Below are 12,437 nucleotides of genomic sequence, written 5' to 3' on the forward strand. Positions count from 1 at the left end.
GCTTTCAGTCTAATGTTTAGCATATAGTATATATTTTATATAGAATCGGAAATCCCTCTATCATAACATTATTATGCCCATTTTTAGACATTCCTTGTGCCGGGGGTATAAAAGCAAAACCAAAATCAAAAACACACAGTGAAAAAAGTGGCAGCCACTAAAAACTAACCAAGAACAGAAGTCGGTGGCTCCTTTTATGCCCCTCGCACAACCTTCTGCCCCTATCGCTAGTTGTTCTAAAACGTGTTTGCTTTGTTCGTGTTGTTTTTGTTGTCGTTGCCGTTGTTATTATTGTTGTTGTCCATTATTAAAAGCATAATGTCACAATAAACGTGAAAGGTGCAAAATGTTGCCCGGAGGCAGCAGCAACGCCAGTTGAGGAGCAGCAACAACGACAACAAGAACGACAGCTACTCCACTTAATAATACTTTTGCAGTTGACGCGACTTGCGTCACCCGAAACCCACCCCACCAAACCCACATTCTGCTGCACCTTTGCAAAAATTCTTCTTCTTCTTCTTTAGTCGCCATCGCTGCAGTTGACAGAGTCCATCCCATTCCATTCCAACTGTCCAACGCTCCATTTCCCCACAATAAGCAAAACAACGAGGAGTACGGCTCGTCGGAAACTCTGGTCAACTCGCCATCAACGTCATTCGCTTCACTTTTGGACTTGTCGCCGTAGCTAGTTGTCACTGTAGTGGTTTCCGCTTTTTTTTTGCCACACCCCCAGCAATTAGTGCTGGCCACTTGCAGCCTAGTTTTGCCTTTTGTCCACTCAATTCTTTCCAAGAAGCGAAATTTGCTTGAAGCGAACGTAATGCCAGCTCTGGTTTTACGACTAATTTTGAATGTGAGCATATATATGACAGGCAAAATGTACAATAACGATAAGAGAAGCCATTATAAATCACAAGCCATTATAAATCAGGCCAAATTCATTTCCCCTCAATTAGGCAATTATATGACAATCGCTGAGACTTTTCACTGCATTTTTAGAATATACCTAACCATATATTATATTTGAAAAAATATTAATAATTTCGTTCAGTGTGGGAACACAAAAAATAGAATATAACTAACCATAGAAAAATATTAATAATTCCATTCAGTGTGGCAACACAAAAATAAATATTAAAAGTTCAAAGTACCTCAATAATATAGCCAAGCTTGGGAATATATTTGTAAAGTATTTACTCTCGGTCATATTTCCTATTCTAAATGCAGCCTACTTTTGCAGCCTATTTTTATTCTTTCAGTGCACGCAACCTTTGACGTTAGTTGACTGTGTTTGTTCTGTGTTCATATTAAAAATCACCTTTAAAAGATTCGGGAGTTCAAGCGTTTGTCTTAAACCACGAGTAACCCGAGGCAAACGATTTCTCACGTGTGTCCCTGTGATCAATGAATGAAGCTGACCACGTATCGTCCGACCATCCATCCGTCCGACCGTCTGTCCGAGAACATCCGCTGCTAAATTTGAACGCACTTGAACTGCAGGCAGATAGCTAAAGTAATGCCAGATAGAACTCACAGATCTTTAAAGTTCGAGGCGCACATGTGTCGCATGTCTGTTTTTCTATTTTTTCTGCTTTTGGGCAAATGTCACATGGGCACTTGGCGCCGATTGTTAGCTCAGTGTCTCCTAGAGACACACACAGAGAGAGAGAAAGAGAGAGAGAGAAAGAGCGAGAGCGAGAGAGAAGACAAGACAAACAACCAAAATAGCCGCAAAAGAACTGGGCATGCACTTGTCGCTGTCTCACTTGCCCCGTCTACCTCTCTCCATTCTCTCTCGCCCTCTCGCTCATCTTTAATTATAGCCAAGCTACATATTTGGTATGTGCGCCGTCGAGGCGGAAGTTTGTTTAGGATACACGAGTTTTTGCCAGGCAGCTGCACACAGCGGTCGCTTTGGTTGTGCCCCCCACCATCCTCACCACACACACACACACACACACAGTCACACACGCGGGCACACACCCCACCTCTGCTCCCTGAACAAATTGCGTTAGTTGTTGTCGCGTCTAGACACGCGCCGCCACATTCTCCACAGCATCTCGCCGCTGCAAATTATTCAAATGAAGCTCTCGCGCGGCATGCCACATAGTACACATTGCAGTGGCAATCGCCGTTGATGCCGCATTAATCTACTCTCAATTATGGAAACTTACCTATCACGCTGCTCGCAGTTAATTATAGTTAGTCCAATTAGCCGCGACGAAACGATAAAAACGATTTAAGAAGAGATCGCTAACTTTTTTAAATGCGTGTGTTTTCTTTTTTATTGCTGATTAGTTTTCTGTGCAGCTTTTTGCTCACTTGCAGTCATATATGTGTATATAATCCGATGTGATATGTTTTACCAAGCTGTAAGAGACACAAAATAAATATTCAATTAGTTAGCTTCACAAATATAGACTTTTTGTCCTGACTGACTGACTGACTGATTGATGATCAGCGCACAGTTCCAGCTGTAAGATCTGATAAGCTGAATTTTGTACAATAGTTAGCTTATGTGAAAATATTCGGAAATGGTTGCATGAAACATTTGAATTTACCACTCAATCAGCTTCAAAGTTATTTTTGATAATTGATTAAGAACTTGTTTTTAACTTTACGCAAACTTTATGTATGTATGTATGTATGTATGTATATATGTATGTATGTATGTATGTGTGTATGTTTTTACCTTTCTTATACCAATTGCAGATCAAACTTTCAACTCGCTGCGCATCAAATAAAAAATCACTAAATGTCGCCTTACTATGCGATTCGTATAAATTCAAGTAAAACGTACAAGTTTTCTTACTGTGAATATAAGTGTTAAGTTGTATGTATTTATGTATGACCGCTTGTCCACATGTATGTATGTATGCATGTTTGTATTTATACATGTTTGTTTAAATATATATTTATGTAAATATGTATGTGTATATGAAGGTATCTGTATAAGCATGTTTGTATGAATGAGTGTATCTATGCGTTCAAATAAGCATGTCAATAGGTATTTATGTGAATATATCTGTGAGTATGTGGGAATTTACATATGCATATATTCTCATATCAAACGCAAAGAAACCTCAATTTTTGTAAAAACTCGTGCTAGGAACATTAAACCAATGACAACATAAACATTGTATTGTCTTTGATCAAAAGCAATTTTATTAAAACTAAGGACTCAATTTATACAACAAATAGCATTAAAAAATAAGGACCTTCAAATGAAATGAATAGGAAAGGAACGTGCAGAAAGCCAGGTGTGGGAGCTTATTGCAACAAGATAAAAAAGATAAACGTTTTGTATCCGTGCCTGTCCGCGCCAATCTCTACTTCTGAAACTTCTAATACTTATACCCGCATCAGATAAGGTGGTTAAATTTTGTAGCAGCGCCCTTTTGGGGACAGGCTAACCGCGACTAGATACCGGAATTTTTTCTATCTTTTTATATCCTTGTAGAGTGTATTATAATTTTTTTCTGATATGTCTAACGCATAGAAGGAGACATCTCCGACCCTATAATTTATATATATTCTAGTTATAGTTGATATATATTTTTATATGGGTTTTCGAAGAGACCGATTTTAAATGTCAAACACGGTCAAATATATATATATATATGTAGATGTATGTATATATATATATATGCAAATATGACACCGGGTTGGTGTCTAGACCGGCGACGCTCGCTGCAACTTTTCTATGCCAAATGTGAAACAAAACGCGGCACAAAACTTCAGACACGCAATAAAAAGCTGCACAGAAATCAAAAATCAACGACATGAAGTTGCAAGCCAAGCCCACAAGGAGCAACCACCCAACCATTTCGCCATCTGGCCGTCCGAGTCCGGAGTTCCTGTGTGTGCCTGGAGTCATTCAGTCATTGGGGGTGGCTCTGGATTTGACTCTCTGGGCGGCTTTTGGGCTATTTGCCTGCGCTGCGATTGAGCAAGCGGCAAGCGGCAAGTGGGGTGCGGTTGGGAGGCGGGTCATGCTACTGTCTCGTCTGGCGACGCAGACGCTGCAGACAGTTTTCTAATGGGATAAACTATATATATATATATATATATATACAAATATAAAATATATATGCGTGTGTTTGTGTGTGAATGCGTATTCGTGTGTGCGTATAGGTGTACTCACTCGTAACATGGCGCGTATATCCCGTTATACGATACACACACACACACTGAAACAGCTGCTGTGAATGCAAAAATTGGCAATATTTAAAACCAAATATTACAATATTACATGTATATAAAAATTAAAAAAATAAAACAAAATCAATGCTGCATACTTTTAGCGCGCTGCCATAGTCAATGGCTGCGAACAACAAATACAGAAAAATGTACACACATACACATACACCCATACACTAACACACAATTGACATTTTTGCGGGTAGTCTGACAGAATTTCGAAACAGCGACGGCGCCAACCTGCAATAGCTGCTGTGGATGGGGGCGGGGCGGTTGGCGGTGTGGTTGTATTTTGGGCGGTCGCTTTGTTGTGCCGGCGAAAATGTACAACAAACCGGAATACCAAAACAAAATTGCGTATATTTGGTTCATTCACTTACCGGCAAATTTTGCCGCATTGCAGGCGGCAACAAAAACAATGGCCAGACAGCTTTAACCGTTAGCTGTGGCCGCTGTTGTTGTTTTTGTTTTTCCTGTTGTTAATTTAGCTGTGCACTTTACACTTATTCATTTTATAGCATTTGTTGTTATAGCCTTAGAGGGCATTCAGTAAGTGACACCCAAACCCACACTCACACACACAAACGCACAGTTTTAACACCTTAAGCACACACGCATAATACAAAGAATTCTTAAACGTTATGCCGCGACACGTCCTTGCACATCAACATTGAGAGAACATTTGAAATGGTTTAACATAGACCATGGCGTCAAACTGTGCGCGGTTAACAGCTGTAAATGACTCAATAGTGCTGACAACAATCCGTTATGCTCAATTGAACTGTTAACTGAATGCTGATTAACATACCGACAACTATATGGTCACACTGCGCTGCACAGCTGTTTCCCACTCAATAATTATCGATATATCAGCTAGTGCTCATATCGCTGCACCACCACAATGACGAGTTATTTAGCCAACAACAACTAAAATCCACACAGCATTTCAGCTGCATTGAGCTAAAAGAAGCTGCCGAAGAAAGTGCAACAGGCAACATCCAGTTGAGAGCTGGGGCAACAACAGTAGCGGAATGGTGGAGCTACAACTGAGGAAACGAAACGCTTGCGTCATTGTGTTGGGCGATATCGGACGTAGTCCACGTATGCAATACCATGCGCAGAGTCTACTCGAGGAAAACTACAATGTGGACATAATTGGATACATGGAGACACGACCGCTGGATGTGTTAACTGTGGCGCAGCCCAAGTGCAAAATACACGAGCTTCCAGCGGTGCCCATCACAAATCTAACACCAAAACTGAGGCTGCTCTTCAAGGCGATCTGGCAAACGTTGAGCTTGCTGATGGCGTTAATCTCCATACGTCGGCCCAACTTTCTGCTAGTACAGAATCCACCCGGCATACCTACGTTGGTCGTCTGCTATTTTTACTGCGCCTTGACGCGCACCAAGCTAGTCATCGACTGGCACAACTACAGCTACACGGTGTTGGCGCTGGGTATGGCCGGCGGCGAGCAGAGCCGGCTTATTCGCCTGACAAAACGGCTGGAACGGTACTTTGGCGCCAAGGCGCACACACACTTCTGTGTCACAAAGGCCATGAAGGAAGATTTGCAGCGCAACTGGAACATTGGGTGAGCTAAGGAGCACAGGAGTAACATTCGCCCATGTCTGACTGTTTGCTTGCAGGCCCGTTACTGTGCTGTACGATCGGGCGCCGGCGCAGTTTCATCCCATTGAACTGGCCCAAAAGCACGAGCTGTTCATGAAGCTATCCAAAGATTACGCGCAATTCATGCCGCAGTGCTATGCGGATCTGAAACAGTCCGGCGTGTTGGAATCGACATCGCTTACGCAAAAGCTGGCCAACGGCACTGTATTGTACAAGCCGCAACGGCAAGCGATACTTGTATCCAGCACCAGCTGGACCCCGGACGAGGATTTCGGCATACTGCTGCAGGCGCTGGAGTCATATGAGTGCGTTGCTGTAGATGAACCTCAAGTCTATCCATCTCTGCTGTGCATCATCACAGGCAAAGGGCCGCAAAAAGCGCATTACGAAGCGCTAATCGCTAAAATGCATTGGCAAAAGGTGTCCATTGTGACCCCCTGGCTGGAGGCTGATGATTATCCCAGCGTTCTGGCCAGCGCCGATCTCGGCGTGTGCTTGCACTGGAGCACCAGCGGCCTGGATCTGCCAATGAAAGTGGTGGACATGTTTGGCAGCGGACTGCCCGTCTGTGCATATAACTTCAAATGGTGAGTGGTTGGAGGTTAGCTTCGAGCCATAATATTTAAATTCGCTATTCCCTTTTAGCCTAGACGAGCTGGTCAAGCATGGCGAAAACGGTTTTGTGTTTAGCGATCATGTGGAGCTGGCCGAACAGCTGCGCATCTGGTTTGAGCACTTCCCCAATAATCCAAGCATCATAGAGACACGCTCGCGCTTCGCTCGCAGCCTGCAGCAGTTTCAGGAGCTGCGCTGGCGTGACAATTGGCGACAATGTGCTGCACCCGTACTGGAAGCATTTCTTTAGGCAGCTTAGACAGCGTTTATTGCTTTCAATAAAATTTGTGAACACTACAAGGAAGCATTCAACATATAGACAACATGTTAGGTATAAAGAGAAGGGTGCGCCCTAAAGTGTTTCGATATTCCATTCGTTGGCATTGGTACTGAACTCAACACCCTTTCTCTATATAGGTATAGATAACGTTAGCTGTTATTTGGGCAATTGGGACAAGTATAATTATTTCTCCTATGTAAATGAAGACATGTAAGGTGCAGAGCGTGCTCGCACGACAAGTAGTGCATGTTTTCCGACTCCATGGGCACGTTGCAGATGAAGCAATCGTCAAAGGGCTCATTAAGGCGCATCACAACCTGATCGCAGTACGGACATACACGGCTCGTTTCTCGGTATTCAACAAAGCATGGATGTTGACACAACGCATGACCACAATTCATTCTATGCATATTGCCTGGATTCATTGGCTGTAGGCAGACGGCGCAAATGTCCGGACGTCTGCGTCAGATTAAAATTAGCTGTCTCTAAAAAAACAACAGGAATCGCAAGCATTTACCTGTCTCGAACACGCTGTATTTGCCTTGGTCTGTTAACAACGTTGACGTGATAATTGGGACGTTCTGCAAAGTGTGTGCCAGAGTGGGACGTCCGAGTATTAAAATAATATGTAGCTGCTGCAACAATCATGCAGATGCTCATAACAATATTTATACTATCCATGCTTTCGTCTCCGTATATAGCTGTCGCAATCACAAGTAAAATATATTTATTTCTTCTCACTGAATATAGCGACTTGCAGCTCTACTTGTCTGAAAACCCCCTGTAATAAATATTTGTTTTAGTTTGCCATTCACATATTGTGCTTACATTTATTGCCACACGGTTCAAATAAAATCAGTGCTACCATATTTCCAAATTTATGTGCATCTAGTGTGACAAGCTAACATATTTATATACGTTTTTGTTTTAAATTTAGATTGGCAAATTAAACTTATAGCAATTCTCATCGTAAGAAATGTAACAAAAGTTGTAAGCTGTTGTGCCTTATTGATATAAATATTTGTTGTAGTTTGCCATTCACATATTGTGCTTACATTTATTGCCACACGGTTCAAATAAAATCAGTGCTACCACATTTCTAAATTTATACGCAACTACTATCTTACACTAGTGTGTCAAGCTAACATATTTATATATGTTTTTGTTTTGTATTTAGATTGGTAAATTTAACTTTTAGCAATTCTCATCGTAAGAAATGTAACAAAAGTTGTATGCGTATGTGCTTTATTGAAATTCGACATAACTCGAAAATGTGGTATTTTCGTATAGCCGGCAAATGGTCACACACTGTCCTTTTAATTATTTTCCTTTGCTCTGCTCAAAATTAATTTGAATTGCAATTGCGTCTGCGATGCATTTACAAATAACTTTACTTGGTGTGAATAACACATGAGAAAAAAATTTGTAACGCTCCACAAAAGTTACAAATCGTCTCCATTGTGATGCCCTGGCTGACCGCTGAGGATTACGCCAGCGTTCTGGCTGGCGGCCTGGATCTGTCCATATAAGTGGTGGACAATTTCAAATGGAGGAAAAACTAAAATCGCTCTTTCATTTTAGCCAGGATCAGCAGGTCAACCATAGCAGGAACGGCCTTGTGCTTAGCGAACACTTGGAGCTGGCCGAGCCTGGTCTGAGCCAATAATCCAAGCATCATAGAGACACGCTCGTGCTTCGTTCGCAGCCTACATCAGTTTTAGGAGCTGAAGGATAAAAAACTTAGACAGCGTTTATTGTTTTCAATAAAATTTGTAAACACTATAAGAAGGCACTTAACCTATTGATATCATAATAACTATGCATATATATATATAAAGCTAAGTGTGCGCCTTAGTGTTTTGATATTGCTTTAGTTCTCATTATTGTATTCATTATCTTTTGTCTATAAAGTCGCTAAAGTTTCTTTGAGCAAAGGGGACAAGTTTTGTAATTTTCTTTCTTATATGACTTCAGGCATATTTTGTGTAGAGCGTGCTCACACGGCAAGTACTCAATGGTTTCTGGCGACATCGGCTCGCAGCAGATGCAGCAGTCATCGCCGGGCACATTGATGCGTATTACAAGCTTTTCGCAATACAGACAGTAGCGATCCCACTCGCGGTATTGTGCAAAGCATGGAGCTTCGCACAACGCATGACCGCAGTTCATTATATGCATCGTCTGGGCTGTCATTACCTTTAGGCAAATGATGCACTTGTCGCCGGGTTTGCTAAAATGCAAAACAGATTACAATTAAGACTATGAAAACACAAGAGGCTCATGAATTTACCTGGCTCGAAAACGCTGCGCTTTGCCATCTTTTTTGCATTGTCTTCCACTATCGTTATCGTCGTCGTCATTGGGACGTCTGCCTGTGTTGGACTGATAAGAGGGCACCCTTGCAGGCATACTAAAATAAATTGCAGCGGCTGCAGCTGCAATTACGCAGCCGATGCTCATTATGAATTGTATATAAACCATTTTTCAGTCCTCGCATATAGTTGCTGCAATCACAGATTGACTATTTATATTTTTTCTCACTGGTTTATAGCGTTGTTGAACTATTATATCCCTTTATAAGGGATTTACAGCTCCTCTTGTCTGAAATCCCCCTAAAATATATGATGTTTTAGTTTGCCATTCACATAACTTATTTCCATTCGTTACCACACCGCTCAAAAAAATTCAGTGCTGCCACATTTTTAAATTTAGATACATCTACTATTTTGCATTATTGCAACAAGCTAATATACTTATATACGGTTTTTTTTATTTAGATGGCAAATTACACCTTTAACATTGCTCAGCATAACTCTTGTAACTTAAAGTGGTAAGCTTATGTGCCTTATTGATATTTAAGCAATCGTCAAGTGTTCACGTCTTTTATGTCGAAAATGTGGTATTTTCGCATAACCTGCCAGTCGGTCACACCGGGTCCTTTTAATTCTATAATTTTTCTTTGCTCAAAATAAATTTAAATTGTTATTGCGGCAGTGCTGCATTTGCAAATAGTTTTTCTTGGTGTGCATAACATACGATAAATAATTTAGAACGCTCCATCTACCGTGTGATATCGATTTAAGTTCACCTGTGGCCAACTACAAGCCAAATCGTCTCCGTCGCTACCCCTCAGACCCAGACCCAGTAAACGATTTTTCTGGTGCAATTAAAGTACATTACTCACTGATAAGGCAACGAGGATAGCAAGCATGGCGGAACGTGAGCGCAGCATACATGAAATGCTTAAAGACACACCATCGATGAACGACAGCTGCGGTGCCGTGCACACTGGCACGGAAGGCGGCAGCCTGGGAATGATGGGGATAAGCGGCAGCGCCAGCAGTCACATTATTGGAACAGGCATCCCATTAAGTACGTCCGCCAGTTTGCCATTACGAAACCATTCAGGTGTGTCGTTTAACCTCATATATACATTAACCATGGATAACATTTGGAATTTGTGTTGGCATTCCTTCCGCAGCGCCCACCACACCCATGTCACCTATAAGTCCACAAACGGGCAACGGTTTCCTAACATCAGCAGACGGCAGCAGCAGCCTGATACGGACGAGCGCTTCCAAGATTGATAGCATCAAGAACTGGAGCATATCAACGTACAAGTGCACGCGTCAGATAATGCTCGAGAAGCTGGGGAAATCACAGCGCACCGTCGACTCGGATCTGGAGGCGCAAATCGAACAGCTGCGCGATACCCAACGAAAATATTTGTCCATTTTACGATTGACGCGCGCCTTCAGCTCACATTTCCAACACGTTGTGGTGTCGCAGCAATCACTGGCAGACGCCTTTGCTGATCTGGCGCAAAAAAATCCCGAACTGCAGAAGGAGTTCATCTGCAATTCGGAGACGCAACGAAACTTGACCAAAAATGGCGAATTACTCTTGAATGCGTTAAACTTTTTCATCTCATCGGTGAATACGCTATGCAACAAGACCATAGATGATACCCTCCTAACGATACGACAATACGAGACGGCTAGGTAGGCCAATAAATCCTTATAACCTATATAGTATAAATTATGTCTTCAACTGATTTGTCAATATTTGCAGAATCGAATTTGATGCCTATCGAATGGATCTGGAGAACACAAAGCCAGAAATCACCCAAGCGGCGTCTTCTCTGGAAGAGACCCAGCGCAGCTATGCGCATCACAAGGATCAATACGAAAAGCTGCGCGGTGATGTAGCCATCAAAATGCAATTTCTCGATGAGAATCGCGTAAGTTTTGTTCGCAGTCTATTCTATATGTTAAACTAATGCGAATACATTTCCAACTGCATGCAGATCAAAGTGATGCACAAGCAGCTCATTCTGTTGCACAATGCCATTGCCGCGTACTTCTCGGGCAATGCCATGGCACTGGAGAGCACATTGAAGCAGTTCAACATTAAGGTGAGTGTGATCCTTCCCATGTAACTGGACACTCATTAGTCTGTTATTAATTATAGCTAAAGTCTCCAAATAACATCACTGGTTCATGGCTGGAACAGTAATATGGACCTGCACATCAGCACATTCAAGAAACAAAGTATTAACCCCTGTAGCACATGAACCACTTTTCGCCTACATGCCGGCATTTATGCGTATATTCATCTAAAGCTGAAGGAGTACGCTCTCTATAAAAGCAGCATGACTTGAAACAATATCTGAAGCTTATATTTAAGTCGAACTTCTAATTGATAAGCAGAAAGTGAAGGCGAGCACAGTCCATGCAGCATGATTTCCATGTAACTATTTACATTTCCACATAACTCGTACTTAAAATAGTTCCTTCTGTTTCAAAATTTATATATTTAAATTGAACGCAACGCGCTCACCTCTACCATTTGTAGCCGAATAACGCTCAGTGCAATATATTTATATATTTATTTGAGTTGTATTTTAAGCTGATCAGTCAATAAGAAGAACAAGTTACGTTTAAGCAGCACAGTCAATGTTTCTTACATTATATGACCATCTGTGCGCTTATTGGCTGTCTGGCATATTTAGTTTATTTATTAATCCTTTGTATATTTAAACATAAAAACCTCACCCGAAATTCAACAAAAAAGTATACACAAACCATACATTTTTTCTCTAATGTATATTTTAAACTAATTGTTTACTAGTCAACATATTATTTACAATAAAGGGAAGTATACAAATAAAACCCTATTTAATTAAATACAAAATTAATTAGCAGCCGGTAGCTTAATTTTTCTCCAGCTTCAACTCGCTTAGCTTTTCATTGAGCACCGCTGACTCATCCTCCTCCGCTTTAAACATGTCCTGACATTCACATAAGTTAAAATGTTATTGTGAAGCAGCTATTTATTGAAGTCATATGGATAAATACTTACCGCGTCGTATATCACTTTTACGATAAGCGAACAGCTCGGACAAGTGGCTACCTCCTCGCCCTCGATAAGCTCCTCCTGCCCAGCAACAAACGTTTATTAGTAACAGCCAAAAGTTGGTTTTTGATGCGCTTTTACCTTGGAAATTTGAAATCGATCGCCGCAGGGACAAGGATAGTAGTACATCTCCTCCTCCTCGTCGTACTCGAAATCTTCAATCTCGACCTCGTCGTGGTAGATACTCATTGTGTCCCCGCTATCTCTTGCTACCTATGATTTTGCATTATGCGAGATTATTCATATAATACAAATGAGACGCACGCCAATTGGCCACACGTTGCGGCTGCGACGT

General features: G+C 41.6%; 5 protein-coding genes and 2 long non-coding RNA genes across 10 annotated transcripts in view; 3 read left to right on the top strand and 4 right to left on the bottom strand.

The window, feature by feature from the left end:
• Positions 1–5,028, bottom strand: part of tinc (tincar) — a 76,991-nt gene extending 71,963 nt beyond the window's left edge. For all 3 annotated transcript variants that reach the window (XM_064690542.1, XM_064690548.1, XM_064690554.1), the window contains exons 1-2: positions 4,581–5,028; positions 2,175–2,370 (exon numbers count right to left, since the gene is read on the bottom strand). The gene's annotated coding sequence lies outside the window, so the exon portion shown is untranslated. The remainder of the gene's footprint in view (positions 1–2,174; positions 2,371–4,580) is intronic.
• A 64-nt stretch (positions 5,029–5,092) lies between these two features.
• Alg1 (ALG1, chitobiosyldiphosphodolichol beta-mannosyltransferase) lies at positions 5,093–6,747 on the top strand. Its single transcript, XM_064690579.1, has 3 exons — positions 5,093–5,794; positions 5,850–6,419; positions 6,478–6,747. Exons 1-3 carry the CDS (start codon positions 5,232–5,234, stop codon positions 6,695–6,697), a joined length of 1,353 nt encoding a protein of 450 aa, XP_064546649.1. The 5' UTR covers positions 5,093–5,231; the 3' UTR covers positions 6,698–6,747.
• LOC135434234 (uncharacterized) lies at positions 6,689–7,460 on the bottom strand. Its single transcript, XR_010437194.1, has 2 exons — positions 7,245–7,460; positions 6,689–7,186 (listed from the first exon to the last, which is right to left on the bottom strand). It is a non-coding gene; the product is annotated as an uncharacterized LOC135434234 (long non-coding RNA).
• Positions 7,461–7,802: 342 nt separating this feature from the next.
• On the top strand, positions 7,803–8,574 carry LOC135434240 (uncharacterized). The gene is made up of 2 exons (XR_010437195.1): positions 7,803–8,246; positions 8,309–8,574. It is a non-coding gene; the product is annotated as an uncharacterized LOC135434240 (long non-coding RNA).
• Positions 8,462–9,361, bottom strand: LOC135434217 (uncharacterized). Its single transcript, XM_064690722.1, has 2 exons — positions 9,018–9,361; positions 8,462–8,957 (listed from the first exon to the last, which is right to left on the bottom strand). The coding sequence occupies exons 1-2, from the start codon at positions 9,206–9,208 to the stop codon at positions 8,642–8,644; spliced, it is 507 nt and encodes a 168-aa protein (XP_064546792.1). The 5' UTR covers positions 9,209–9,361; the 3' UTR covers positions 8,462–8,641.
• Positions 9,362–9,410: 49 nt separating this feature from the next.
• Positions 9,411–11,622, top strand: Arfip (ADP ribosylation factor interacting protein arfaptin). Of its 2 annotated transcripts, XM_064690632.1 has the most exons (6): positions 9,411–9,557; positions 9,861–10,135; positions 10,209–10,728; positions 10,799–10,967; positions 11,034–11,141; positions 11,198–11,622. In XM_064690632.1, exons 2-6 carry the CDS (start codon positions 9,937–9,939, stop codon positions 11,240–11,242), a joined length of 1,041 nt encoding a protein of 346 aa, XP_064546702.1. In that variant the 5' UTR covers positions 9,411–9,557; positions 9,861–9,936; the 3' UTR covers positions 11,243–11,622. The 2 variants fall into 2 exon arrangements, with proteins under 2 accessions (XP_064546702.1, XP_064546713.1); XM_064690643.1 differs by lacking the exon at positions 9,411–9,557 and having other exon boundaries at positions 9,655–10,099.
• A 191-nt stretch (positions 11,623–11,813) lies between these two features.
• Dph3 (Diphthamide biosynthesis 3) lies at positions 11,814–12,428 on the bottom strand. Its single transcript, XM_064690734.1, has 3 exons — positions 12,224–12,428; positions 12,089–12,163; positions 11,814–12,017 (listed from the first exon to the last, which is right to left on the bottom strand). The coding sequence occupies exons 1-3, from the start codon at positions 12,329–12,331 to the stop codon at positions 11,940–11,942; spliced, it is 261 nt and encodes an 86-aa protein (XP_064546804.1). The 5' UTR covers positions 12,332–12,428; the 3' UTR covers positions 11,814–11,939.
• Between the last annotated feature and the right edge of the window lie 9 nt (positions 12,429–12,437).

The sequence above is a fragment of the Drosophila montana genome, unplaced genomic scaffold, assembly GCF_035044405.1.
Source record: "Drosophila montana isolate Dmon_TW-CO22-7 unplaced genomic scaffold, ASM3504440v1 contig_1505_1, whole genome shotgun sequence".
In the NCBI taxonomy this organism is placed as follows: domain Eukaryota; kingdom Metazoa; phylum Arthropoda; class Insecta; order Diptera; family Drosophilidae; genus Drosophila; species Drosophila montana.